The sequence below is a fragment of the Coregonus lavaretus genome (genome assembly GCF_964263955.1).
Source record: "Coregonus lavaretus genome assembly, chromosome: 31".
NCBI classification, from domain to species: Eukaryota; Metazoa; Chordata; class Actinopteri; order Salmoniformes; family Salmonidae; genus Coregonus; species Coregonus lavaretus.
This window is the reverse complement of record NC_140018.1, coordinates 16,505,012-16,529,964: the sequence shown is the minus strand read 5'-3', so window position 1 is coordinate 16,529,964 and position 24,953 is coordinate 16,505,012. Positions and strand designations below refer to the sequence as shown.

The 24,953-nt window shown below is 45.5% G+C and overlaps 1 protein-coding gene across 6 annotated transcripts in view; it reads left to right on the top strand.

Annotated features, from left to right (window-relative positions):
• The window catches only part of nhsl1b (NHS-like 1b), a gene marked incomplete at its 5' end in the record, with an annotated part of 178,540 nt that overhangs the window by 135,704 nt on the left and 17,883 nt on the right, over positions 1–24,953 (top strand). For 5 of the 6 annotated variants that reach the window (XM_084149686.1, XM_084149691.1, XM_084149687.1 and 2 more), the window contains 4 exons: positions 8,683–8,835; positions 18,691–18,815; positions 23,007–23,202; positions 24,520–24,651. In XM_084149686.1, coding sequence (XP_084005812.1) covers positions 8,683–8,835; positions 18,691–18,815; positions 23,007–23,202; positions 24,520–24,651 — 606 coding nt within the window. Of the gene's footprint in view, positions 1–2,818; positions 3,014–8,682; positions 8,836–18,690; positions 18,816–23,006; positions 23,203–24,519; positions 24,652–24,953 lie in introns of those variants that run through there. The other variant, XM_084149690.1, reaches the window with a different exon arrangement.

Below are 24,953 nucleotides of genomic sequence, written 5' to 3'. Positions count from 1 at the left end.
CTTAGTAGGAGAGAGCGAGAGAGAGAGAGAGAGAGAGAGAGAGAGAGAGAGAGAATGCATGAAGGTGGAGATTGAAAGAATGAAGGATAGAAATTGAGAAAGATCAGAGAAGGTATAGATTGAGATCTGACATTAGTTGATTGGGGTGGGGGAGCCAGGCAGCCTCATGGTTTTAGGGCTCAGTGGGTCCTCTTCTCTTTTAGTCCAATTACAGAAATACGTCTGAGATCTGACAGAGGTGGGGGGCAGGGTGTGTGTGTTGAGGGATGCTTGGGGCATTTTAGTGGAGGTTTTATAGTCTATAATGTTGAATGGGAGGAAGAGGGGGAGGTGTGTTTGGGGGTGGGGGGTTGGATTCAGGGGTAGACTGATAGAATTGGGACTGGAGGGGATGGGGGTTGAGGTTCGGGAGTTTGTCTGGGTAGCAAGAGGGAGCAGGAGGAGAGAGAGAGAGAGAGAGTTGCTGGAAGTTCCATCTCATTACTTGCTGTGTGTGTATGTGTGTGTGTGTGTGTACTGGCTAGTTGTGAAGCCGTGTCTGTCGGGTTGCGAGGGAGATCCAAATGAGCTGTGAAAATGGGACAGAGTGAGGGAGAAATGGAGCGAGAGAAAGTAGGAGAGCAGAAGTCAGTCATCATTCACTTCAGCTTATTATCCATCTGTCAGCTTCACATCTTTATTACTATGGTTCATTCAACAAGACTCGTTTACTGAAGTTTACCTCTCACTCTCTCACTCATACACATCCTCTATTGTTCATTATCGTTTGTTTAAGCAAGTCTGTTTTCCCATAGGCCTAATTTCTGAACATCTTGGGTTGTAGGCCTTTATATTGGGTTTTAGTATAATATGAATTAATCTGGTTTTATAAAGGGCTTTTCAGAAAGAATGAAGTTCTACACTTCCATTTAAAGTCAATTAGGAAGTCAATAGAAAACTACAAATGAAATATTGTACAGTCAATGGTTGACATGTTGAGCATTTTGGAAAGCGTCTTTCTAGGATCTGATCATCACCTCAGAGTCCATCCCTGATGCTGTGTATTTGTCAAGCCGCGTATAAATACAATCAAATTGTATTAGTCACATACACATATTTAGCTGATGTTATTGTGGGTATAGCGAAATGCTTGAAGGATTAATATTAGTGTTGTTTTGGGCCTTTGGGGCGTCTCCTCTCCTCTAAGCACGTCTGGGATGGAGGGATGAGGGATGGATAGACGTATAGTCGGGTGGATAAGCCTAATCCTGGAGATGTGGAGTTTTCTCCTCCTATAGCAGATCTACTGGTCCCTCTGTGTTCAGAACAATAGGCTCTGTAATCACTGGTGTCATAGCCGGCTCGCGTTTACACATTATCTCAATACTGTACGTGTGCCAGATGGTATGATGCTCACCCCAATCACAGAACACACCAGGAGCCCCACACCAAGCTTGGGGAGTCATATCTATATATCTATATCTATATATGAGAGAGAGAGAGAGAGAGAGAGAGAGAGAGAGAGAGAGAGAGAGAGAGAGAGAGAGAGAGAGAGAGAGAGAGAGACAGAGACAGAGAGACAGAGAGACAGAGAGACAGAGAGACAGAGACAGAGAGAGAGAGAGAGAGCCAGAGAGAGAGAGAAAGCCAGAGAGAGAGAGAGATTTGCCAAGGAGTAACTTGCAGAATGCTTCTCTGTGTGAATCTGGCACAGCCGTGGCAGTGAACCTGTGCGAATACACAAACACACATACTGTACATACACACACACAGCATTGTGAATGTACACTGCAAAGAGTTTCAGGAGAGGAGGAGACAAGAGGTTAGAAGAGGGGGGGGGGGGGGGCTTTTACCCATAAATTCAACAATCATTTGCAATCCCATTCAAGCTCCAGTTTCAGCCCCCTCCCTGCCCCCATCTCCACCCCCCCATCCATCTGGGACGACATAAAGGAATAGGGGGAAGTAGTAGCGACGGGCAGAGAATTTAGTTTGTGTGTAGTGCTGTGTGTGTTTTTGTGTGCATAGTGCTGTGTGTGTGTGTGTGCGTACGTGCGAGCGAGCGTGTGTGTGATAGACCCTGAACAGAGTGGACAATAGGCGGATTGTATGTGATCTATATTCATGTGGCACAGATTCACTGGCCGTGTACTAACAGCAGGCTGGCTGATCAGAGACAGGGAGAGGGGGGAGAGGGGGGGTGAGAGAGCGAAAGAAAGAAAGACAGAGATAGAGGGAGGGAATGACGGAGAAAATGATCAGAGTTGTGGTGAGATGAAAAGGACCATACACACAGACATTCAGTCAGGAACAGCTATGGTCTCTAAGAAAAGTAAACAGTCCTTTCTTGCATCATAGTACAACAGTAGGTGGAGTCCCTAACTACTAAAGTCTACTAGAGGAGAGGGAATATCAGACCAGCATAGACCTCCTGGGGAAGTGAAGAGTTCATAAAGACTTAGATAAACTCACAGTGGAGATGAGAGAGAGAGTAGGCTAGCCTATTTATTCTGTATTTATGAAATCCATTTACCTTCCAGTTAAATATATTTACTCCTGGTCATACTGTACATCGTCTTTGAATCTTTAAATCCTTAGAGTCCTGGAGAGAGAGAGAAAAAGAGGGAAGAAGAGGGAAGAAGAGAGAGAAAGGGAGGAATGGAGAGAAAGGGTGCGAGAACTCCATGGTAACCAAAGCACAGGGGAACAGATTCGACACCCCTCCCGCTGTGTGTGTATGCGCGCGTTCCTCAAAGGGCTGGGCAGCGCCTGAGGTAGGAGGGGTTGGGCAGTGTGTGTGAGGGGTAGGGGGAGAGGCTCATTGTGAACATAGCAGACACACACACAGAGCTGGGCCACCGTATAGAGTGAGTGGAGAAGAGCAGCAGCAGCACTCGTTTGTCCTGTCCTCCTCGTCCCTTCGCTCGTGCCTTACAAGGACTTTCTGTTATTGTAGAAAAATAAACACAGACTGGAATAATGGTGTTTATCGGGACCTCGTTAAAATCTGTCATTAAATACTTCAAGAGGAAGGGTAAGAGAAACACTTTGGTTTCATTTTCTCTGCCTGTCTTTCCTTTATCTTATTACATGTATCATTCATTTTCCAGTTATGACAGATCAAGTGTCACTTTCTTTGAGAGGGCTTTTCATAAAATGAGTTTTAGTTGTGGTTAATTTTACACAGTACATTGGCATGGGGGTGTGTTTCTGTGATCTGACTGAGTACCCACTGTTGTTCTCTGTTACCTAGTAACCAATGGGAGAAGCGTTTAAATGGGTTAACGTCTCAGCTAGAGATAAATGCCCTCTCTTTCATTTTAACAACTCTCTCTGCACTCTCTTGGAATTTGTAGAAATTGGGGCAATATTCAATTAATTTAGTAGACTAGGGTCTGTGTGTAAGGGGATTGGGCACGTGCATGTGAGAGTGTCTGAGAGGTGACAGGTTCTTACTGAAAGCTGTTTGTGCTTATCCTAATCTCAGGTGTATCCTATATTAGCACTGTGTGTACTGTAAGTCTCGGATAAGCTTTGTTAATCATTACCTCAGCATTTTCAGACTTTCCAGCTCCTTCCACACACCTGTTTAGGTAAAAAAAGGAAGCTTAAACACACTTTGATACAGTAGGTAGCCTAAGCTACAGTGGGATGTTTTCTGGAGTGATCAGTTGCACGGATGGAAGCACCCTATCAATGTGATGATGCAGAGTAATCAGTGATAGATAATCCATGCTGATATCAGCCTCTGGCCCCTACTGCATGACTCCTCTGTTCCACTGGTCCTGCACATCACATGTGATTGTTTCTCAGTATGTATTGATAGGTTATAGCGCTATATACAGGATTAGAAGTTGTCAATATGCATTTTTTTTTTTATAGAGATTTTAAGAGGACCATGTTTCTGTGTGTGTTTCTGCAACTTTTGACTGTTTCTCTCCTCTCTGAGGTAATTGTATGCTGGTAGTAGGGGGGGGGCGGATTAGGTGACAACTGAAAAGAGCCTGATGTGGACATTGTGATAGGGTGGGGGGGTTGCTTGGTGCTCGGGGTATTGTACTAGTGAAAGGCCTGATGTGGAGGCTGATTCTGGGGGACAATACAGGCTTTATGTCCATAGTCCCAGTGGCTTTGACTGGCTCTATTCACCACAACAGTCAGTCTGAGCCCAGGCCCCAGGGTGGGGGGAGAGCTAGCTACCTGCATGGAGTGGGCTGGCCTGGAGGATACTCCGAGCTCTGTTTGTGTATGAGACAAGTATTAGGCTAGACAATCATGTGTTTTGACTAGGTTGTTTGGGACTAGTGGATACAAGTGTGTAACTTCATTTGTGTATTTTGAGTTTTGTGTAGGCCTATGTACTGTGTTAGTCTGGTGCAACAGTACCCCTTATGTGAGTGGGTATGCATGTTTGGGTGTCCTTTGTCAACTCCTTCACTTTATGTGAGTGTATATTTGGAGTGTGTGAGCGTGTATGTGCACGTTTGCGTGTCCCGTTCCCTCTACCTCTGTCCTCCTGTCCAGCGTTGTCCATTGGTCAGTGGTGTGGTGTTCTGTCTTGTGATGTACTGTCAGATTGATCATTTTTACGATAGTCACCTACACTGACATGACAGTTCAAGTGTGATGGTGATATGCAAGGTAACTTACACACACATGCACACTATTGGTCCGTCACACACAGAGCTCACACACACTGCCAATGTGGCTGACGTGGCAGCAACAGGTGTCATTCACCCTCCAATGATTCTACCACTCCTCAACCACATTGCATGGTGGATGTGTGTGTGTGTGTGTCTCAGTATTCCCAGGGTTTCCTTTTCCTACATGAGAAGGTTTAGCTGTGTGTGTGTGTGTGTGTTTGAAGAGGAGAACGGAGAGAGAGAGGTTGGAAAGGCCTAGCTGTTTGTAAAGAACCGTTGGTAAGCAAAAGAGCGAGGTCATGAATGAATACAAAGGCTCCCCTCTCCCTGCCAAAGAGGTAGTTAACCGGCCATCCAAGAGGTGTCAACCATAACTGCTGAAGAGAGGAACTCCAAACAGACGATAAACAGACGTCACGTCACACTCTAACGGTCGGCCCTGCCACCTGTGGCCCTAGTGACTGGTGCAATGGATGGCGCCTTCACACCTGTGGAAACATATAACCCCCTCCTTACACAAACACAAACACACACTCCCAAGTCCCTCCTCTCATTTGCCTTTCCCTCAGGCCTTTTGCACTGTTCAAATGGCAGTTCAACTGTTGATATTTGGACAGGCCCCGGGGTCTTCTAATGGAGGATGTCAACCTTTGAACATAGAACATTTGAACAGCAACCACCCCAGGGGATTCCAAATGCTAGTTTCCAAATGTTTCCTAGACTTTCTCCTTGGCCTTTTGAGCTCACTGGCCACTCAAAAGGCTGTGTTGGGGACAGGGTGGCAGTTATAATAATAAAAATATAATATGCCATTTAGCAGACGCTTTTATCCAAAGCGACTTACAGTCATGCGTGCATACATTTTTTGTGTATGGGTGGTCCCGGGGATCGAACCCACTACCTTGGCGTTACAAGCGCCGTGCTCTACCAGCTGAGCTACAGAGGACCACGTGTAGGGCCGCAGCCCGTCTGGTGTTACATTTACAGTGTTCAACCTTCACAAGTTCTCTCACGTCACCCCGCTCCTCCGCCCACTCCACTGGCTTCCAGTTGAAGCTTGCATCTGCTACAAGACCATGGTGCTTGCCTACGGAGCTGTGAGGGGAACGGTACCTCCGTACCTTCAGGCTCTCATCAGTCCCTACACCCAAACGAGGGCATTGCGTTCATCCACCTCTGGCCTGCTGGGCCCCCTACCTCTGCGGAAGCACAGTTCCCGCTCAGCCCAGTCAAAACTGTTCGCTGCTCTGGCACCCCAATGGGGGAACAAGCTCCCTCACGACACCAGGACAGCGGAGTCACTCACCACCTTCCGGAGACACTTGAAACCCCACCTCTTTAAGGAATACCTGGGATAGGATAAAGTAATCCTTCTACCCCCCCTTACCCCACCCATTTTACATTTTAGTCATTTAGCAGACGCTCTTATCCAGAGCGACTTACAGTTAGTGAATACATATATATATATATATATATTTTTTTTTTTTCTTCCATACTGGTCCCCCATGGGAATTGAACCCACAACCCTGGCGTTGCAAACGCCATGCTCTATCAACTGAGCTACATCCCTGACGGCCATTCCCTCCCCTACCCTGGACAACGCTAGGCCAATTGTGCGCTGCCCATGAGAAAAAGAAAAAGAAAAAAAAACATTGTAAATTGGTTATCCCACTGGCTATAAGGTGAATGCACCAATTTGTAAGTCGCTCTGGATAAGAGCGTCTGCTAAATGACGTAAATGTAAAAAAAATGTAAATGTAAGGACATGACACACGTTTCCTCTGATGGCCCATTAGCACCTGTGGGAATAAATAAGGGTAAAGTCAAAAGGGCTCTTCCCTTCTCCCCCCTCAACCCAAAAAAACACACACTACTGCAGATGGCCCATTTGCACCTGTGGGAAGACTCCTGCATACACCCCGCATCCCCACCCACACACCTCCTTCCTTAGCCTGCCCCTTTCTCAGGATCCTCCCCAACTTTCTCCTCTTTCTGTTCTTAGTTCTCTGACTTCTTCCGGAGATAGATGGTCATGTTGTTAGTCAGTACAGGCACAGAACTAGAGAAGCTTGTTTAGAGAAATGGAGATACATGGTCTCCCAATCCCAGATAGTACTTTAGTCTGGATACAATCTCTCGGTAAGTCCAGTCTGTTCTCCTGGTGTGTGTGTGTGTGTGTGTTTTCTTGAAACGGGCAAGGTAAACAGCAGATGGTGGCACTACTTGTTGTGTGTTTTTGTACCCTCTCTATTTCCTTCTTGTTGAGATGTTGTGCAGGGTTTAACCTGAGAATTGTGTGTTGTTTGGACAGTATTGGATGACCAACAAATAACCAAACAGGGTGAACAATGATTTGTTTTGAAACCTTCTTTGAACATTTGAAAAGTTGTTTGAGAGGCAATGTTTTGGAAGTTCTTCTTAGCTTGCTCTATTGGCTGTGGGCTAGTGTCTGAAACAATGCTCTTCATGGGGTTTTGTGTTGAAGCCTGGTGTCTCAGTGGAGAACATGCTGTTTTGAAGACTACATTGAGTGTACAAAACATTAGGAACTTTCCATGACATAGACTGACCAGGTGAAAGCTATGATCCCTTATTGATGTCACTTGTTAAATCCACTTTAATCAGTGTAGATGAAGGGGAGGAGACAGGTGAAATAATTTTAAGCCTTTATATAATTGAGACATGGATCGTGTATATGTGCCATTCAGAGGGTGAATGGGTAAGACAACGTATTTAAGTGCCTTTGAACAGGGTATGGTAGTACGTGCCAGGCGCACCGGTTTGAGTGTGTCAAGATCTGCAACGCTTCTGGGTTTTTCACACTCAACAGTTTCCTGTGTGTATCAAGAATGGTCCACAACCCAAAGGACATCCAGCCAACTTGACACCACTGTGCGAAACGTTGGAGTCAACATGGGCCAGTATCTCTGTGGAACGCTTTCGACACCTTGTAGAGTCCATGCCCCAACGAATTGAGGCTGTTCTGAGGGCAAAAGATTGGGGGGTGCAACTCAATATTAGGAAGGTGTTTCTAATGTTTTGTACACTCAGTGTATATTGTAATGTTCTTCAGTTGGAACTTCTGACTAACCTTCCCTCCACTTCCCATTGCCCTCCCTGACAGGTGCCATCCACAGTACATTTACATTTTAGTCATTTAGCAGACACTGTTTTCCAGAGCGACTTACAGTAGTGAGTGCATACATTTTCGAACCGTTCCCCCGTGAAATTTGAACCCACAACCCTGGTGTTGCAAGCGCCATGCTCTACCAACTGAGCTACAAGCTACCATGCATCACAGTGGAGTGTTATAGCTGTTTGTGTGTAGGGTCACACCTTCGTACAAACGTCACTCCCTCCTTCTTCCACTCCAACTCAAACAAGCTTTATTAGCATTACAACATCCAAATAAATATCAGCTGGCCTATAGGCAGGGTAAAGCGGCAGGTAGCCTAGTGGTCAGAGCATTGGGCCAGTAAGCGAAAAGTCGATAGTTCGAATCCCGAGCTGACAAGGTGAAAAATCCATTGATGTGCCCTTGAGCAAGGCCTTTAACCCTAATTGTGCCAGGGTCGCCGTTGATAATGGCTGACCCTGGCCGTGACTCCACGGTTTAGAGTATATATTGTAAAACAACAAGGTTTTTTTTATATGCTCGTTTTATAAAAAATAATAAATTAATTGCACGAGTGTGTCCCGAAGTTGATGGGTTTATTGATCCCCTCGCCACTCTCTGGAAGTCACCCTCAGAGTTTCATCAGCAACATGTGACGATGGAGGGCCCTCCGAGCGAGTTGGTAGGGGCGACGGGGTGGTTTGGGATTCACCATCAAGATATGCAAAAAAAAACACATTTCCAATGAAATAGAACAAATATAAGCACCCACTAATTTAATATTATTTATTTCAAAGCATCAGTGAATTATTCCTGAGATATAACAGTACCAAAACATGTTTAGCCTATATTGTTAAACACGACAGCCTTTTTAAACAGTAAATCAATGTAATCTAATGTAACAACAGTGATATTAACTTCCTTCCCTCTCTCCTCCCTCCTTAGCGGTGTCTAACCTGGATGAAGAGAGTAAGTGGACGGTCCACTACACAGCTCCGTGGCACCAGCAGGAGAACGTGTTCCTGCCCGGCAGCAGACCGCCCTGCGTAGAGGACCTCCACCGCCAGGCCAAGGTCAACCTCAAGACCGCACTGAGGGGTAAGGACCACGACCGCACTTACAAACATGACCATACACACACATACAGACACACAAACACACACATACAGTGTTTTTGGAATGTCACGACCACCCATTGCATTTCATCACCCTCAATATCTCTTGATACTTTATTGATGTTCACGACGTTACGACAACGTTGTAAAAAAAAAAACGTCCAAAGCGTTTGTTTGCCTAGCTGCACAACATACCTGTGTTAAGCCCTCCTCTGGTGTGTCCAGTGTCTTGGAGGGGTGAACATGAAAGGTTCCCCCAAAACAGCCACAACTACTCACTTCCTGGTCTGTTCCCAAAGAGAAAGGTTCAGGACAGCGATCAGGTGTGGGAAAAGGAATCGGGAGGAGTTTAGTTGGAGTGGGTGTGTATGGGGTAGGTGTATGCTAGTTTGTGTAGATCAGTATAAAGGACAAAACACATCGCATCGAGATGCGGTCTGCCGTTCGCTTGCTGACGGCACAGTGTTAAAGGGACCATCCACAGGTGGGAGTCTGACTGCCAACATTTTCGCCCGTTTCTACATGTAGTATCTGCTTCCACTCGGTTTTCAAATTATGGCCGGCACTCAGGGGTGCTAAATGCTCTCGGCTCGCAAACGTTACTGGTGTGTCCGTGCCTTAAAGAGATTCTCATTTGGGTTCCTGGTACGTTTGTATACTTTTTAGCCAGTAGTTCTGAAAGTAGCACTGACTCATGAGCCAAAAGTGCGTACTACGTCACATATTATATTTACATTTTAGTAATTTAGCAGACGCTCTTATCCAGAGCGACTTACAGTTAGTGAGTGCATACATTTTCATACTGTCCCCCCGTGGAAAACGAACCCACAACCCTGGCGTTGCAAGCACCATGCTCTACCAACTGAGCTACAGGGGATTACGTATGTGCAGATATGTGCACCGTGTTATTGCTCTCTCTCTCTCGCTCTGCTGTGTGAGCATCTTGCTAACTGTCACTCGAATGGTGAGGGGCTGAACCCAATTGGCTGCTAGGGGGCTGGCCCATGTGGGGGGAAATGTAGGGAAAATGGCACTGCACAGCTGCCAGTAAACAGTCGCTTTCAAACTAGAGATTTCGTGGCTAATTGAGGTAAGACAGTAATTCTGCTCATAGATTATGCATGTATGAACTACACATTGACACATCCAGCCCAAAGCGGGAGGTTTAAAAAATACTTAGTAGTCGCCAAAGTTCTGGAGCATGTCTTTAAGGGTGGTGTGTGATTGTGAGTAGGTCAGTGTGGGGCGGGGGCTTGTTATTTACGTGCTAGGTGACCTTGTGTGCCAAGCAGATAAAGAGAGAAAAAGGAGGAGAGGGACTGAAGACTATAGAAGAGGTAACCTAATGCTTAGTGTGTGTTATTAAGTCACCTCCACTAAGTTAATGACACACACACACACACACACACACACACTGTCTTTGTCCTTCTGTCCCATTGTCCTGGTTCTATGTGAGGTTATTGTCCATGTAATATGACATGCCATGCTACACACCGCATGGGTAATGGTATCCTTTGATCACCTGCCACTGTCCTTCTGAAAGAGCCCTTCCAACCGGTGTCTGGTGAGACTGCCTGTGTTGGTCAGTCCGTTACGTCGTGGTGTGTGTTTAGCTGCTTCACCCATGTTCTCTTCCCATGAAGCTGCTGCTGGGATGCTCTAATGCTACATCATTTAACTGGCCAGCCTGCAGTCTGCTAGAAATAGATGCAGTACGTAATGTATACTTTCAAACTAACCCTATACAAAGCTGTTACACGAGGGAACCTAGAAACTGCCCCAAGTGCTGTTCTATAGCTGACCAATCTGGTTAGAGTAAGGATAGGAATTGTTATAGAGAAAAACTTAAATGAGAGCAGCGCATAAGGTCAATCCACCACCGTGCCCCTGCTCTTGTGCTTATGAAGCCCCCCCTCATTAAATCCATGTCACCCCGTCGGCCATAGCACGAGGACAGACACACACAGAGAAGTTAGGGAAATGTCAATATCAGACCCTGCCCAGGTCTCAAACCAATCAATATGTAATCAGCTGCTGGTGTCAGTGGCACCACATCCGAGTCTCGCTACTGTCTCTCAACAGTTAGGACGGGGTCATTACCCATAATGCCATTCGTCGGCACATTCTGGTGTCCGGTTGTGGTCGTCTGCGCAAAAGGGTGACTGACTGGTAGGGAAAGCACAGACATATTGCGTAATAGCAGAAACATTATAGTCAATAAAGAACTGATTGAGTCTCTACTTGACAGCAACAAACGCCCCATAATATCTGGCCCTCTGCCCTCCCTAAATTGTGGCATTGAACGGTTCAGCAGACTTTTAGCCCTCCATAACTGTGCAGTGTGCAGCATCACTATGTTAGAAGTAGATCCACATGTTATTCTCTATCATGCAGGATTGTCAGCTCATTGTAACTTATGAAGCTCATTCTAAAATACAGACGTGGGTGATTTCTACCACAAGGTACTGCACAGTGTGCAAGTTTTTATTCCTGGCCAGCACAAACACCATGTTCAACTATTCATCATCTACTATTTAGACCACAATCAGTTGAATGAGGTGTTAGTGAAGGGCTGGAACAAAAACCTGTAAATTCCTGTCCTGTGTATAAAAAACTCTGTGGATGTCATGATAATTTGCCCTCATGTACTGAACAAGCTTATGAATGTTGGAGGTGAATCTCCTTGATGTCCCTCACTCACTAACTGTAAGTGGCTCTGGATAAGAGCGTCTGCTAAATGACTAAAATGTACATGTAAATAACTGGCTACGAGACTATTGCAGCTCTGTGGATGTAACATTTATTGACAATTTTGAAACCTTCTGGAAACAAAGCTTGTATTATAAGGAGGATGGGATCCACCCAAATCATTTGGGTTCCTGGATCCTTTCACAGCATTATAAGGCTGCGTTGAGACAATGACTTATCAATAACCCAAGTCCAGCTCATTTAATCCCTACCATTGTGTTGCTGAGTTGTCATAATGATTCAGCAAATGTACATTATCCTAGAGGCGTTGGAAGACACAATGTAAATAACCTAATTTATGTCCCTCTTACTGCCCAGATGCCTGCTGATCCTACAGCAATTGTATGCAGTAATCATATGCCTATGAACCAGAGTAATACTGTTAGCACTGAGGTGGTGTGCCCTAGTAGGAAGTGTGTGCAGCTCACCCTGCACTAATAAAAATAACCAGAGTATGTCTACCTCTGCTAAGCTTCCCAGTAAAGCAAGAAAAATAATCAAGCATCCCAGAAAAGTGTTAAAAATAGCCCACGTTAACATACACTACCAGTCAAAAGTTTGGACACACATACTCATTCAAAGGTTTTTCTTTATTTTTAAATGTTTACATTGTAGAATAGTAGTGAAAACATCAAAACTATGAAATAACACATATGGAATCATAATAAAAAATCTAAATATATTTGAGATTCTTCAAATAGCCACCCTTTGTCTTGATGACAGCTTTGCACACTCTTGGCATTCTCTCAACCAGCTTCATGAGGTAGTCACCTGGAATGCATTTCAATTAACAGGTGTGCCTTCTTAAAAGTTAATTTGTGTAATTTCTTTCCTTAATGCGTTTGAGCCAATCAGTTGTGTTGTGACAAGGTAGGGGGGGTATACAGAAGATGGCCCTATTTGGTAAAAGACCAAGTCCATATTATGGCAAGAACAGCTCAAATAAGCAAAGAGAAATAACATTCCATCATTACTTTAAGACATGAAGGTCAGTCAATACGGAAAATTTGAAATTATCTTCAAGTGCAGTCGCAAAAACCATCCAACGCTATGATGGAACTGGCTCTCATGAGGACCGCCACAGGAATGGAAGACCCAGAGTTACCTCTGCTGCAGAGGATAAGTTCATTAGAGTTACCAGCCTCAGAAACTGCAGCCCAAATAAATGCTTCATAGAGTTCAAGTCACAGACACATCTCAACATTAACTGTTCAGAGGGGACTGTGTGAATCACGCCTTCATTGTCGAATTGCTGGAAAGAAACCCCTACTAAAACCTGCTTGGGCCAAGAAACACGAGCAATAGACATTAGACCGGTGGAACTGTGTCCTTTGGTCTGGAGTCCAAATTAGAGATTTCTGGTTCCAACCGCTGTGTCTTTGTGAGATGCGGTGTGGGTGAACGGATGATCTCCGCATGTGTATTTCCCACCGTAAAGCATGGAGGAGTAGGTGTTATGGTGCGGGGGTGCTTTGCTGGTGACACTGTCTGTGATTTATTTAGAATTCAAGGCACACTTAACCAGCATGGCTACCACAGCATTCTTCAGCGATACGTCATCCCATCTGGTTTGGGCTTAGTGGGACTATCATTTGTTTTTCAACAGGACAATGACCCAACACACCTCCAGGCTGTGTAAGGGCTATTTTACCAAAAAGGACAGTGATGGAGTGCTGCATCAGATGACCTGGCCTCCACAATCCCCCGACCTCAACCCAATTGAGATGGTTTGGGATGAGTCGGATGGCAGAGTGAAGGAAAAGCAGCCAACAAGTGCTCAGCATATGTGGGAACTCCTTCAAGACTGTTGGAAAAGCATTCCAGGTGAAGCTGGTTGAGAGAATGCCAAGAGTGTGCAAAGCGGTCATCAAGGCAAAGGGTGGCTATTTGAAGAATCTCAAATATAAAATATATTTTGATTTGTTTAACACTTTTTTTGTTCCAAAGGCTGGGCCTAATATTGTGTATAAGAGGTCATACAAGAAGTTCTGTAGTGATTCCTATGTTGTTGATGTGAAGAACATTTGTTGGTCTGTGGTGTGTAATGATGAACAACCAGACGCTGCACTTGACACATTTATAAAATTGCTTATCCCAGTTACTAATAAGCATGCACCCATTAAGAAAATGACTGTAAAAACTGTTAAATCACCGTGGATTGATGAGGAATTGAAAAATGGTATGGTTGAGGGGGATGAGGCAAAAGAGATGGCAAATAGGTCTGGCTGTACAATCGATTGGCAAACATACTGAAAATTGAGAAATCATGTGACTAAACTGAATAAAAAGAAGAAGAAACTACACTATGAAAGAATGATAGTAAAAAGCTTTGGAGCACCTTAAATGAAATTTCGGGCAAAAAGGCAAACTCCGCTCCATCATTGATTGAATCAGATGGCTCATTCATCACAAAACCCACTGATATTGCCAACTACTTTAATGATTTTTTCATTGGCAAGATTAGCAAATTTAGGCATGACAAGTATATCTGACCAAATTATGAAAGACAAGCATTGTAATTTTGAATTCCGTACAGTAAGTGTGGAAGAGGTGAAAAATATATTATTGTCGATCAACAATGACAAGCCACCGGGGTCTGACAACTTGGATGGAAAATTACTGAGGATAATAGCGGAAGATATTGCCACTCCTATTTTCCATATCTTCAATTTAAGCCTACTAGAAAGTGTGTGCCCTCAGGCCTGGAGGGAAGCAAAACGTTATTCCCCTACCTAAGAATCCTAAAGCCCCCTTAACTGTCTCAAATAGCCGACCAATCAGCCTGTTACCAACCCGTAGTAAACTTTTGGGGAAACATTTGTTTGACCGGATAAAATGCTATTTTACAGTAATCAAATTGACAACAGACTTTCAGCACGCTTATAGGGAAGGACATTCAACAAGCACAGGACTTACACAAATGACTGATGATTGGCTGAGAGAAATTGATGATAAAAAGATTGTGGGGGCTGTTTTGTTAGACTTCAGTGCAGCTTTTGACATTATCGATCATAGTCTGTTGCTGGAAAAACATATGTGTTATGGCTTTACACCCCCTGCTATATTGTGGACAATGAGTTACCTGTCTAACAGAACACAGAAAGTGTTCTTTAATGGAAGCCTCTCCAACAAAATCCAGGTAGAATCAGGAATTCCCCAGGGCAGCTGTCTAGGCCCCTTACTTTTTTCAATCTTTACTAACGACATGCCACTGGGTTTGAGTAAAGGCAGTGTGTCTATGTATGCAGATTACTCAACACTATACACGTCAGCTACCACAGCGACTGAAATGATAGCAACAAAGAGCTGCAGTTAGTTTCAGAATGTGTGGCAAGGAATAAGTTAGTCCTAAATATTTCAAAAACTAAAAGTACTGTATTTGGGACAAATAATTTACAAAACCCCAAACCTCAACTAAATCTTGTAATGAATAATGTGGAAATTGAGCAAGTTGAGGAGACTAAATTGCTTGGAGTACCCTGGATTATAAACTGTAATGGTCAAAACATATTGATACAACAGTAGCTAGGATGGAGAGAAGTCTGTCTATAATAAAGCGCTGCTCTGCATTCTTAACAGCACTATCAACAAGGCAGGTCCTACAGGCCCTCGTTTTGTCGCACCTGGACTACTGTTCAATGGTGTGGTCAGGTGCCACAAAGAGGGACTTAGAAAAATTGCAATTGGCTCAGAACAGGGCAGCACGGCTGGCCCTTGGATGTACACAGAGAGCTAACATTAATAATATGCATGTCAATCTCTCCTGGCTCAAAGTGGAGGAGAGATTGACTTGATCACTACTTGTATTTGTGAGAGGTATTGACATGTTGAATTAACCAAGCTGTCTGTTTGAACTACTGGCACACAGCTCGGACACCCATGCATACCCCACAAGACATGCCACCAGAGGTCTCTTCACAGTCCCCAAGTCAAGAACAGACTATGGGAGGCACACAGTACTACATAGAGCCATGACTACATGGAACTCTATTCCACATCAAGTAACTCATGCCAGCAGTAAAATTAGATTTAAAAAATGCATACAAACGCACGATAACATGCGCACTAGACACACATGTACACATGGATTTTGTGTTATAGATATGTGGTAGTAGATTAGAGGCCTGAGGGCACACACTTAATATGTTGTGAAATCTGTTATGAATGTATTGTAATGTATTGTAATGTTTTAAAAATGTATAACTGCCTTAATTTTGTTGGACCCCAGGAAGAGTAGCTGCTGCCTTGGCCACAGCTAATGGAGATAATAAATACATTTACATTTTTATATTTTAGTCATTTAGCAGACGCTCTTATCCAGAGCAACTTACAGTTAGTTAGTGCATACATATATATTTTTTTTCATCTTTTTTTTCCCATACTGGCCCCCCGTGGGAATTGAACCCACAACCCTGGCTTTGCAAGCGCCATGCTCTACCAATTGAGCTACACAAATACAAATAGTGTTTATGAAAGATTTGGATCGATTTCATCGAACGTTTTTAATTAGTACCTCGCTCTCTCTCTCCATCATTCTGGGATGGTGCCGTGTGACCATAGCAACAAACCTCCATATTTCCCCTTCAGCTCATCTCTCACCTTTTTACACTCAGGCTACCTTCAGCTAAACTCCAGCCCCTGTTCTGCTCGACAACAGTCCTGGAAACTGTGTAACACCTATTCCCATCCTCATCATCTCAAGTGGCTTCTAAAACCCTTCTATTCCAGATCACAGGCGCAAACACTAATAGCCATCAGTAGCTAGCTGCTCCATTAGGCTCCATTAAATGACAGTATTATACATGCAGACAGCGCCTCAGTCCCTGAAGAGACCTACTCTAATTAGCTATGTAGGTATTAGGACATGAAAGAGGAAAGTAGTCTCTAAGGTGTAGCTCCGTAGAGGGTACGCACACATCAAACCACTCCTTCACATGTATATGACAATGGACAGATTTACATTTGTACATCAGTGATTTGGCTAATTAGTTGCGGGTATTCAACACAAAAGACTAGAGGAGTAGCTGAGGTCTTTGTCGCTATACACACATCAAACGGAGATGGCAGAGACTAGAGAAATGAATAGGCCTATTTGGTCGCTATGGTAAAGAACATTCAGTGTTAATGTATACGCAGGAAATGAATATAGCGCGGAGATCGCTCTGATATGGAAATGTATATAGCTATAGAATTATCTATAGCATTTTAAATATACTATTCAATCATGCAATTAGAAATTATTAAGGTATGTATAATGAATCTAGTACATCATATTTCTACATATCGTTAGTAGATGTTATCAACGTAGATGATGTGTTATTTAGTAGCTGATCTAGTTAGTCATGCAGATATTACAAAGGAGTCCCTGGTAGCAGTGTGTTGGCAGAGTGACTGAAGTGTAAATACCCACTGAGGGAGAGAGGGAGGAGGTGTTTGAGAGAGAAGGATGATTCCACCATCTGTGTGTGACAGACTGGAAGGGATACCTCCTCCCAGCTCCCACACACACATGCATGTACATGCGCACACACCACACACACACACACACACATCTCACCCCTCACAGTAGGCTCTAATGAGAGAAGCTTTCAGCAGCGCTGAGCTGTCAGGGGCTGCTGCTGAGGCATGGGGTGAAAACACAACACACACACACACTCGTCTATATGCTGTGTGTCTCTGAACACCTGACTGGTATTATTGAACAGGTCAGCTCCTCTGCTGTGTGTGTTCCCTGTGGTGTTGAGCTCTTGACAGGTGTAGACAGCACTACCGGGTGTAGAGACACAACTACCGGGTGTAAGGACACCACTACCGTGTGTAGAGGCACCACTACCGGGTGTAGGGACACCACTACTGGGTGTAGAGCACCACTACCGGGTGTAGACACCACTCCCGGGTGTAGAGACACCACTACTGGGTGTAAGCACACCACTAACGTGTGTAGGGACACCACTAAAAGGTGTAGGGACACCACTACTGGGTGTAGGGACCACTACCGGGTGTAGGGACCATTACCGGGTGAAGGGACACCACTATCGGGTGTAGAGACACCACTACCGGGTGTAGGGACCACTACCGTGTGTAGGGACCATTACCAGGTGAAGGGACACCACTACCATGTGTAGAGACACCCCACTACCGGGTGTAGAGACACCACTACCATGTGTAGAGACACCCCACTACCGGGTGTAGAGACACCACTACCGGGTGTAGAGACACCACTACCGGGTGTAGAGACACCACTACCGTGTGTAGAGACACCACTACCGGGTGAAGGGACACCACTACCGGGTATAGAGACACCACTACCGGGTATAGAGACACCACTACCGTGTGTAGAGACACCACTACCGGGTGAAGGGACACCACTACCGGGTGAAGGGACACCACTACCGGGTGTAGAGACACCACTACCAGGTGTAGAGACACCACTACCGGGTGAAGGGACACCACTACCGGGTGTAGAGACACCACTACCGTGTGTAGAGACACCACTACCGTGTGTAGAGACACCACTACCGTGTGTAGAGACACCACTACCGTGTGTAGAGACACCACTACCGTGTGTAGAGACACCACTACCGTGTGTAGAGACACCACTACCGTGTGTAGAGACACCCCACTACCGTGTGTAGAGACACCCCACTACCTTGTGTAGAGACACCCCACTACCTTGTGTAGAGACACCCCACTACCTTGTGTAGAGACACCCCACTACCTTGTGTAGAGACACCATTACCGGGTGTAGAGACACCCCACTACCTTGTGTAGAGACACCACTACCTTGTGTAGAGACACCCCACTACCTTGTGTAGAGACACCCCACTACCGTGTGTAGAGACACCCCACTACCGGGTGTAGAGACACCCCACTACCGGGTGTAGAGACACCCCACTACCGGGTGTAGAGACACCCCACTACCATGTGTAGAGACACCCCACTACCGGGTGTAGAGACACCACTACCAGGTCTGTCAGTCTCAGAAGCTTGTGCTGACTGGGCTGTATGCTTATTGAAAGGCATTGTGTGTGTGTGTCAACTGTGTATGTATTAAGGTGTGTGTAACCCATTCCCTCCCTCTCTCCTCCAGAGTGTGACAAGTTAAGGAAGGATGGTTTCCGTAGCTCCCAGTACTACTCTCAGGGCCCCACCTTCTCTGGCAGGGCAGAGTCCCACAGCAGCCTGCAGGATGATGAGGACTACACAGACAAGAAGGTAACACACAGCGCGTGCACACACACACACACACACACACACACACACACACACACAGCACTCATAGATAAATACTTGCACACACCAAACTGGTATCTGTCTGCCCTCCAGTGGTTTGAAGCAGAAGTGCACCACCTCTCTGTTTTTCCTCTACCATTGCCGCCTGCCAGTCGGCTCTCTCATTACCCCCCCCCCCACGTGAATTGTCAAATAGTCAGAGAAGCCTTGTCCAGGATGCCTACTTTCTTCGCTTACTCCCAACTCTTGTCCTCTTTTCTCTTCTCCATATTCCCACTCCTGCAGTCTCTTCTCCCTCCCTCCCTCCACGTGACTCGTCCAATAGTGGGGGTCCTGACGGGGTCAGACGAGGTTGTTGAAGGGGGTCTTTCTGTGGTAGAATGAGGTGCCTCTCGCCCCCTAACCCTGCTCTCTATTGTCCCTCTCTCCAAACTGCCCCCCTCTTTCCCTGGACTGCTCCCACACCTCCTTACGCTCTCATCCATCCCCAGCTTTTTCCTTTGACCCAAGCCACCCCCAACCCCCTTCCCCCACCTCTCTTGTTGCCCCCATTTCCTCACCCCTGTTCTGTTTTCCCCAGGCTAGTGAGCCTAACTCTGGTTGACAGCAGCTCCCTAGCTCAAAGGGGAAACTGGGTTACTGTGTAGACCCATAATGGCCCCTAATGGTGGGGGCAACTCTGTAGGCTACAACACAACACAACACACTGCTTGCTTCCTTGGAATCTCCACCCGGCTCTCCTCTCCTCCCTCTGACTATCCCATGTTTGTTTTCATCCGTTGAGCTGGTGTTGTCACCCCCCACCCGTTGGGACTGAAAACATGACTGCACGCCCGCTCAGAATCTACCTGTAATTCCGATGAGGTTTGCATTTGGGAATAGCGGGATGGTGGTGTGGTGGGAGCTTCAAGAATTTCCCACTAACATTCTGGAATGATAGTGGAACGTAACAGAGAGTGAACTTTCCGGATAGTTTTTACTGGACGGGTGGCACCTAGTCGAGTAAGTTAAAAGTGATAGTGTGTCAGGCTGCGATGCTGTTGGAGAGGTAGGTATCATTTGTTTTGAGATGGAAGAAGGAACCAATGTATTTTACAAAATGTATACTGGAATATGATTTTGATAATTGTAGATACAGTTGAAGTCGGAAGTTTACATACACCTTAGCCAAATACATTTAAACTCAGTTTTTCACAATTCCTGACATTTAATCCTAGTAAAAATTCCCTGTCCTCGGTCAGTTAGGATCACCACTTTATTTTAAGAACGTGAAATGTCAGAACATTAGGAGGATTCTATGACTGACTGACCAGGTGAACGCTATGATCCCTTATTGATGTCACCTGTTAAATCCACTTCAAGCAGTGTAGATGAAGGGGAGGAGACAGGTTAAATAATACTTTTTAAGCCTTGAATGGAGTATGGTAGTAGGTGCCAGGCGTAGGGCTGTTACGGTGAACGTATAACCGCCACACTGGCGGTCACAAGTCATGATTGCAGTCAAATTCCATGTGACCGTTTAGTCACGGTAATTACAATTGAAGCCAAATACATTTAAACTCAGTTTTTCACAATTCCTGACATTTAATCCTAGTAAAGATTCCCTGTCCTAGGTCAGTTAGGATCACCACTTTATTTTAATTGTCAGAATAATAGTAGAGAGAATGATTTATCTAAGCTTTTATTTATTTCATCACATTCCCAGTGGGTCAGAAGTTTACATACACTCAATTAGTATTTGTAGCATTGCCTTTAAATTGTTTAACTTGGGTCAAACGTTTCGGGTAGCCTTCCACAAGCTTCCCACAATAAGTTGGGTGAATTTTGGCCCATTCCTCCTGACAGAGCTGGTGTAACTGAGTCAGGTAGGTAGGCCTCCGTGCTCGCACACGCTTTTTCAGTTCTGCCCACAAACTTTCTATAGGATTGAGGTCAGGGCTTTGTGATGGCCACTCCAATACCTTGAATTTGTTGTCCTTAAGCCATTTTTCCACAACTTTGGAAGTATGCTTAGAGTCATTGTCCATTTAGAAGACCCATTTGCAACCAAGCTTTAACTTCCTGACTGATGCCATCTATTTTGTGAAGTGCACCAGTCCCTCCTGCAGCAAAACACCCCCACAGCATGATGCTGCCACCCCCGTGCTTCACGGTTGGGATGGTGTTCTTCGGCTTGCAAGCACCCCCTTTTTCCTCCAAACATAACGATGGTCATTATGGCCAAACAGTTCAATTTTTGTTTCATCAGACCAGAGGACATTTCTCCAAAAAGTACGATCTTTGTCCCCATGTGCAGTTGCAAACCATAGTCTGGCTTTTTTATGGCGGTTTTGGAGCAGTGGCTTCTTCCTTGCTGAGCGGCCTTTCAGGTTATGTCGATATAGGACTCGTTTTACTGTGGATATAGATACTTTTGTACCTGTTTCTTACAGCATCTTCACAAGGTCCTTTGCTGTTGTTCTGAGATTGATTTACACGCACCAAAGTACGTTCATCTCTAGGAGACAGAGCGCGTCTCCTTCCTGAGCGGTATGACGGCTGCGTGGTCCCATGGTGTTTATACTTGCGTACTATTGTTTGTACAGATGAACTTGGTACCTTCAGGCGTTTGGAAATTGAAGGATGAACCAGACTTGTGGAGGTCTACAATTTTTTTCTGAGGTCTTGGCTGATTTCTTTTGATTTTCACATGATGTCAAGCAAAGAGGCACTGAGTTTGAAGGTAGGCCTTGAAATACATCCACAGGTACACCTCCAATTGACTCAAGTGATGTCAATTAGCCTATCAGAAACTTCTAAAGCCATGACATAATTTTCTGGAATTTTCCAAGCTGTTTAAAGGCACAGTCAACTTAGTGTATGTAAACTTCTGACCCATTGGAATTGTGATACAGTGAATTATAAGTGAAATAAACAGTCTGTAAACAATTGTTGGAAAAATTACTTGTGTCATGCACAAAGTAGATGTCCTAACCGACTTGCCAAAACTATAATTTGTTAATAAGAAATGTGTGGAGTGGTTGAAAAACAAGTTTTAATGACTCCAACCTAAGTGTATGTAAACTTCCGACTTCAACTGTATGTGTCTAAAATATCTGTCAGCCTGTTTGGTTGGTGCCCAGGGTTCTAGAGAAAGCCAAGGTGCTGCAGTGAGAAGTTTGGTGGCGCTGCTCTTCTCGTATCTCTGCACTGTAGATGTGATGCGCTCAGATTGAGAACTCACAGCCCGTCAACACAGTTTAACGCATGAGAGCATCTCTCTCGCTCTGTTACTCTCCTTTTGTTTTCTCATTCTCTTGCTCCTCCTTGCTATCAGTTTGTCTGGGTGTGCATGTGAATGTGTGTATGATTGACCGTGAAACATGTTTATAGACTCTCTGGCACAAAGGTCAGAACGCTGCAGTAAACATAGTGGTGTGTGTGGTTGTTTTGGCAATAATGAACACAGTGCTGGAAGAGGTTTAAAGCGTTTATAGAAAGGAGGGCAGACCCAGTGGGGGCAGGTGCAACACACACACACACACACACTCCTTCCACCTACAGGCTCAGGTGTGTTGCTTCAGGCTCAGTCTGAAGCTCAACTCTCCTCTTTCCCTCTCCTTCCCATCTCTCTCCTCTTTCCCTCTCCTTCCCATCTCTCTCCTCTTTCCCTCTCCTTCCCATCTCTCTCCTCTTTCCCTCTCCTTCCCATCTCTCTCCTCTTTCCCTCTCCTTCCCATCTCTCTCCTCTTTCCCTCTCCTTCCCATCTCTCTCCTCTTTCCCTCTCCTTCCCATCTCGCTCCTCTTTCCCTCTCCTTCCCATCTCTCTCCTCTTTCCCTCTCCTTCCCATCTCTCTCCTCTTTCCCTCTCCTTCCCATCTCTCCCCTCTTTCCCTCTTTCCCTCTCCTTCCCATCTCTCCTCTTTCCCTCTCCTTCCCATCTCTCTCCTCTTTCCCTCTCCTTCCCATCTCTCTCCTCTTTCCCTCTCCTTCCCATCTCTCACCTCTTTCCCTCTCCTTCCCATCTCTCTCCTCTTTCCCTCTCCTTCCCATCTCTCTCCTCTTTCCCTCTCCTTCCCATCTCTCTCTCTTTTATCTCCCTTCCTCTTTACTCCTTTTCATTCCTGTGTACCCGTCTCTTCTTTCTTTTCCTCCCTCTCACTACTCTCTCATCCCTCTCTCCTCTCCTCCAGTCCACGGCCTCGTCAACGGAGGATGACAAGTCCCTGCACCCCATGAGGCCCCAGACCCCCCAGGAAGAGGAGGGGATAGATGAGTGTGACGGACAGGTGCGCTACTACAAGGCCCCACCCCTCCCCACCCCTGAGGAGAAGATGAGGATGCAGGCTCAGGCCGTGCCCACTGACATCATCCCTATCAACGTCACAGGTAGGCCACGCCCCCTGGCCACCACACCAACAATAGTGACCATTTTATGTCCTAGGTTGAACATGCCCACAACTACCGATGCTATTCAACCAATGAAATAGGAGTCTTGGTCTTGAAGCAATCCTTTTTTTCACTTTTAACCCTTCTCTGTGTTTGAATGGACATACTGATAATTGCATCCACATGCATAGAGCATTGTGTTTTCTGTCTGTCAGTGTGTGTTATCCTCCCCCTGTTTTTCTTCCCTCTTATTCTCTCGCTCTCTGACCATCCCCCTGCTGAGTGTGTGTTTGTGAGCGTGCTCAGTCTATCCCAGTGTTCGAGAGAAAGCGATAGCAGTCAAAGGTCAAGGCAGCTCCATGGCTGTATCTCAAACCATGGGGCGCCTGACAGAGACCGACACTACTACACACACACACTACAAACACACACACATACACACACCACCACCACCACCAGTACAAGGTGATAGAGATAACCACACACCATCTCAGGCACCAACACAGACACCATGCTGCTGTATCTCCCACCCACTAATACATCAGCTCTGCTAGTGACATCTGTCACTCAGAAGTCAGTCTGAGACTGGGCCTCCCATGACACACACAAACACACATTTTCTCTCCCTCTAACTCCCTCTGTCAGCTCTGGCTCAGTGGTGTTTGTCCTGTCCTCTGACTCAGTTTGTTGCTAGCACACACACTCTAGAGGGCATAGAGAGAGAGCTGTCTAAGGCTAGATGCTGCCACAAAGTAGCACCGACAGCTCCTAAGAGTATCAATAGTAAATTAGTGTTAACATGTATTTGAATACATGTAATTGTGAGACCTATTAAATCTGGTGTGTGTAACGTGCTATTGATTGGATTAAAATCAGTGTTTCAAGTTAACAAAATGTCAACGTCATATCTAATCAAATGAAATCAAAAAGACTGATGTTTGAAATGTGAGCGTGTTAGACTCAATCTTTCTATATGGCAGTTTCCATATCACTTTCTCACCATCCATCGAAAAGAGCAGCTTCACAGAGACTGAACTAACTAACTGTCTGTATGTTTGGTCTTGTATGTGTGTGTGGCTGTGTGGGATACTCTCTCTCTTTTAGTTTCTCTGTTTGTCTGTGTATCACGCCCCTGTCTATGTCCTCTGCATGTGTGTTATACAGCATGCATTTCTAGATATATGTAACTGTGTCTACTCTCTCTTGTTCTGTCACTCTGCATGTATGAACAGAACTGCACGTGTGTTTGTATCACTAACGGGCTGGTTTTTGTTTGCCGGTGTTCTGCCTGCCTGCTCTCGCCCTCCCGGCCACTAGGGGCAACGTTTGACCGGCAGGCCAGCATCCGCCGCTCCCTCATTAACACTGACACAGTCTCCCGCCGGCCCAAGAAGGTCAAACGCAGAAAGACTATATCAGGGCTGCCTGACAACATCTGCACCGAACTAGGTATGGTATATACCCAGAGCTGTTCTGCATCCCGCTCTCACTAGTCCTCCCGTCCTTCCCTCATCCCTGACCCAGACAGCTAGTCCATCCACCAGCCTGCCTCACACCTCTGGCTGGTGTAGTGACTAGTTTGACTCCCCCACATTGTAAAGTCTCCTGTAGAACCACCACCATTGCTCTTTCTCAAAGTCCTCTTCCCTATTCTAGAATTTCTACATATGCCTTCTCATGCTAGAATCTTGACATTTGACATCTAGAAGCTCTTCATAAGCCCCCCTGCTCCGCCCCTGATAGTAAAATCT